Here is a 4,865-nt window from a genome sequence, read left to right on the forward strand (position 1 = left end):
CTCACATTCTCGTGCATTCTACTAAGATGTACCATCAATTTATCACATTTATTAAAAACATCTCTTCTTTCAATATCAAGATATACCAATAAGGTAATTACCAATGTAGTGTTGGGAAAATATAAGAATTTATTAAGTCCACCAGAAGACTACTGAAGTGATCCTCCTTACTCCTCCCAACCAATAAAACACCGCCACCTATGCAAGTGTGAAATCACTTGTGGTTTTCTTTTTATTATTATTTTTTTTCTTGCTGATTAGGAAACTAACAAACCTCATTTGCATAGGTAACAATGTTTTATTGGTTGAGAGGATGGCTTCAACAATGCATTTGGTAGATCTAATAATTTATTGGAAAATAGAGTACATCTTACACTTAATAATTGCGCTTACCTATGTAACTTTTTTTTTTCCTTTGGAATCTTTGAAAGCAGAAAAATAAATTATATCACTTTCGTTAGTATAGACTTAATGATTTCATAATTCTAAAAAACCGTTATTCACCATATAAAGCCATTAACTATTTATATATAATGAAAAATAGGATTGTACCACCCTTAATATGATCATAAAATTCGATTTGTGAAACATTTCCATCGATCATAAGTAGGATCCTGATTTTAAAGACCTTATTTATATATAAATTCCTCATGAATATGAATTCATTGGTTCCTCAAAAAAAGAAAAAAAAGAATGCATTGATCACATGATTGTTACTGTGCGTTTGGCTCTAGTTTAAAAAGCTAACTTATTTTACTATTCAACTTATTTTTGCTACTATTCATGAGTTTCACTGCACTTTTTAATATTATTCATAAGTTCCACTATACTATTTCAGGTAACTTTTACCTTTATCTACAGTATTTTCAGTAAAAAGTTTTCAGTTTCAACAAAATAAACAGATCTCAAATAGACCTTTAGACATTTTACATCCTTACCAAGAACTCCTTATTTCGATGCAACTACACGAAGCCATTTTAGAAGTATCTCCCTATCATCAGAACCATTAAAGAGTAGTATACAAAGCCACTTCTAGTAGATCAAATACGTATTTGACTAGAAATGGCTTTGTATACCTTCAGGACACTTTGATGGGAGAAGGCAAGGTAAATCAAAATGGTTGAGTGTGGAACCCAATAACTGATTTTAATGTTCCAGAATCTACTGATGGAAGTTGGTCATTGTTGTGTCATTCGATTTTTTTTTTTTTTTTGGGTGTTGAGAAACGTATGGATTTATATGTTAAATCTGTAGAATTTGCATGAATACACCTGCAAAATGAATTTCTCTATCTTGGCCATAAGTGTCACTTCGAAGGCTTTTCACAATTCAATAGTAATTGAGGTGGGAGGATTTAAATCTTGCATATTTTTATTGGAAACAATAGAATGTATTAACCAATTGAGCTTTTGTGTTCCTTTTTTTTTTTTTTTTTTTGAGTTTTACATCAATTTATCATGACCGTTGATGCACATATTTTAGTCATTAAATTGGTTATCATATGTTTGCAAAAAAAGAAAAAAAAGAAGAAGAAGAGAGATTATCATATGTAAATTATACGATTTAACAATCTTGATTAGATGCCTTTCTTTCTTCAATTAATTTGGATTAAAGTTAATCTATTGAGTTTGAGTTGTGTGTGATTGGTATTGGTTGAAATTATCTGGCCTCTTCGCCAATTGAATAAAGAAATATGAACCGTTGCAAATACAATAGTTCCATGAAAGCACTCTCGCAAGTTGCTATTGAAAAATTTTCGAAGTAAATAAAAGACATCACTATCCGTGGGAGCTATTACCACCACAAGTTAAGCATAACGTAAAAGTTTTTATTCCATGTTCTTAAATAATAGCCTTACCTTCCGATTTTCTAATTGTCTTATATTTGTCTTTCTTTGGAAAAGGCGAGAATAATTTTTTACACTTTGTTACATAATTATATATATATATTTTAAATTTGAAAAGAAATTTGTGGGGACAGAGAACTTATGATCCGGCCCACGCTCTATTAGGGCCCAGGGCCTGTGCTGAGGAAGGTATTTGCCGAGGACGAATAGGGAAAGGCCGAATAGCCTGGGGGCACAGCCGAGGATGACCCTGTCCTCGGCATTCCAAGACTTCAAAGGGAAGAGAAACATCTCGTTGAAGGCTGCCCCCAAAAAGCCCCCTGAAGAAGAGGCGAGTAGAATGGGACCCACGTGGGGGTACGGTGTGGAACTGGTTCAAGGTAAATACATTCCCTCTGCATTAAATGTGCCCGCAAACGTCCTAACCATATTAATGAGAAAAGACGCCTGAATAGGGTGGTTTCGGTCATCGCAACTAACAAAAAGTAAGGGGAGGCGGCCGATGGGACGGGTACTTAAGTAGGCACCTGCCTGATCAACAAGTGGAGGGCTAGGATCAACCAAGAAGGGCTATATAATGTAAAGGTTGATGCGCTAAGAAAAGGGGGCTGGGAAAAAAGGCCAAGAACCAGAGCCTCCCAGACCGTATTGAGGAAAAAGACTCCTCGAAGCGAACATGGCTTACTTTTGTATGAACACCATGGTTATCCACCGACCAGTGACCAAGGCCTAACCTTTCAAATCCACGCTCTACAAATGATATTGTTTGGACCCTCTCTACGTACGAGCCCAGTATCATCTTGGGGTCGTCGCGAATTGAGTCCTTACAAAATTATTTATTGAAAAGTTTTTTTTTTTTTTTTTAGAATTAATTACAACATGCTGCTAATTCCGCAGTTTGAACCCTTTCTCCTCTGGACCTCCAAATACTTTGTACAAAAGGAGGTGCCAATTCAGTTACACGACCTTTGACATCGAAAAGTTTAAATATGAAGCAAGTCAAAACATTTTATAACTAACTTGCTTAAATTTTATTCACTTTCAAGTGCAATGCATTATTGAAAGATAATAAGCAATTTATACCTTCCAGTCACCGAGATAGCAGTACAAAAGCTACTAATTTGAATCAGAGAAGGCAAGGTAAGTCAAAATGGAGGAAGTGTGAAACCCATTGAAGTTGGATCCAGACGCCGCCGTATACGCACCCATATTTGGGAACACAAGCCAATCGTTGACTTGTAATTCCGGCAGCTGGTGACCGGTCAAAACCGTATCAAGCGCATCGCACGTGGGACCAAAAACCGTCGAACTGTATGTCCTAGCTCCTTTGCACGTGGGGTTGGCACGATTTGTAGTGCATGCGAGAGCCTTGCACGTGATGTTTGCATGGTCATATAGTAGACAGTTCATGGACCCGTATATCCCGTCGTTAATCCAGTACTCTCTGAGCTCACCCCTAATACGCTTTCCAATAATGTTAGTGGCCAATGTGAAAGCCGATTCGGCAAAGAACCGGCCTGGTTCGGCAATGACAGTTAAACCTGAATCGTTGCCAAAATATGATTGTAGAGCCGCTTTCACAGATGAAGACGCTTCACTAAATTGTGTGTTAGGCATAAATCCACCCCCGATGTTCAGCACACGCATCCGAGGCATGCCAAGCTGTGTAGCTGTATCGAAGGCTGTTTTAGCTGCCGCTATGGCTCGTTGGTAGACACGTGAATTTGTGGCCCCACTCCCAACATGGAAAGAGACACCAATTACGGTGAGTCGTGCAGCCTGAACGGCTTGGAGGAGTGGTGCAACCTCTTCAGGAAGTGCACCGTACTTGGGACCTAATGGGCAGCGTGCTCCACCATCATCTGGAGCTTTGATCCGAATGAGTAAAGCACATTTTGGGTGCCATTTTCGGATCTTCTCGATTTCGTCACTCGAATCAAAAGTTGTTAGGTTAACGCCAACACTCGCTGCGTATTTGATGTGAGACTCGGCTTTACAAGGATTGGCGAAGATGATCCGATCTGGAGAAACTCCTAGTGCCAAAATGGACTCAATCTCGGCTCGACTAGCACAGTCAAAACTTGACCCCATAGCGGCCATGGTGCCGAGGAAAGCTGGGTCTGGATTGCACTTGACAGCATAATAGGGTCGAACCACAGGGAGAGCCCGGGTCCACCTATCCATGAGAGTGGTGACTGCACCTAAATCAAGCACGTAAAAGGGTTCTTTGGTTTCTTGTTTGCTGAAAATGATGGTTTGAATAAAATCAGTCAATCCATCTTTTGATAAGGCTGTAACCCTCTTACCCCTAACCCCTGGTGTACCCAATATAGTTTGGAGGCTCTTGGAGCTTGACCCCATGGCTAGGAATGAGTTAAAGGTGGTAAAAGAGAAAAGGAAAGTAAGAATTATGGTTGGAGAGTTGAGAGAATATATCATAGACTTGAAAGATATATATACTAATTAGGTAGAGAGGGGGGCTTTGGGCATCACCACCACCGACTTGCTATTTGGTGGAAAAAAGGGGACGAGAAAAGAGGTCTATAATTGGGGGGCGGGAAAAAGAGGTCTATAATTGAGTTATCTTTTGAGCGCAATAGAATCTGCACAAAGTTCCCAAATGGGGTTAATTTGTTTGTAAATAGTAATTTAGGTTATGTGATCGTTAAAAGGGATTTAGAGTTCAATTTCTGTTTATATAAAAAACTAATTGATATTTTGGTCTGGTAATAAAGAGTTATTATCGGGAGGAGTGAAGGTTGAAACTCTAAAAAGAAAAAAAAGTGTAGTGAATGTACAAAATAACTTCATTAAATTTGATATAAGAGAGAAGGGAATGGCAAAGGTTGAAATGAGAGGGGAATGTGAAATGTTTGATTAATTTAAGAAATACAAAGAATTTTGGGTGGGATTAAAACTCTAGTGGGCCAGCTTGCAGCATTGTAGTATGTTCGAATTGATTCTGAGTCCTGACCGCGGAAATAACGTGTGAGGAGCGAATTCAAGCTTATGTGTAAAA

At 38.5% G+C, this 4,865-nt stretch overlaps 1 protein-coding gene across 1 annotated transcript; it reads right to left on the reverse strand.

Moving 5' to 3' along the window:
- Positions 1-2,853: 2,853 nt before the first annotated feature.
- On the reverse strand, positions 2,854-4,268 carry LOC126712486 (ornithine decarboxylase-like). The gene has a single exon (XM_050411824.1). It carries the CDS (start codon positions 4,205-4,207, stop codon positions 2,963-2,965), a length of 1,245 nt encoding a protein of 414 aa, XP_050267781.1. The 5' UTR covers positions 4,208-4,268; the 3' UTR covers positions 2,854-2,962.
- Between the last annotated feature and the right edge of the window lie 597 nt (positions 4,269-4,865).

Source organism: Quercus robur, chromosome 2, assembly GCF_932294415.1.
Source record: "Quercus robur chromosome 2, dhQueRobu3.1, whole genome shotgun sequence".
Classification (NCBI taxonomy): domain Eukaryota; kingdom Viridiplantae; phylum Streptophyta; class Magnoliopsida; order Fagales; family Fagaceae; genus Quercus; species Quercus robur.

Coding starts and splice junctions, on each gene's coding strand:
- LOC126712486 (XM_050411824.1), bottom strand. CDS start 4,207: ATGGGGTCAAGCTCCAAGAGCCTCCAAACTATATTGGGTACACCAGGG.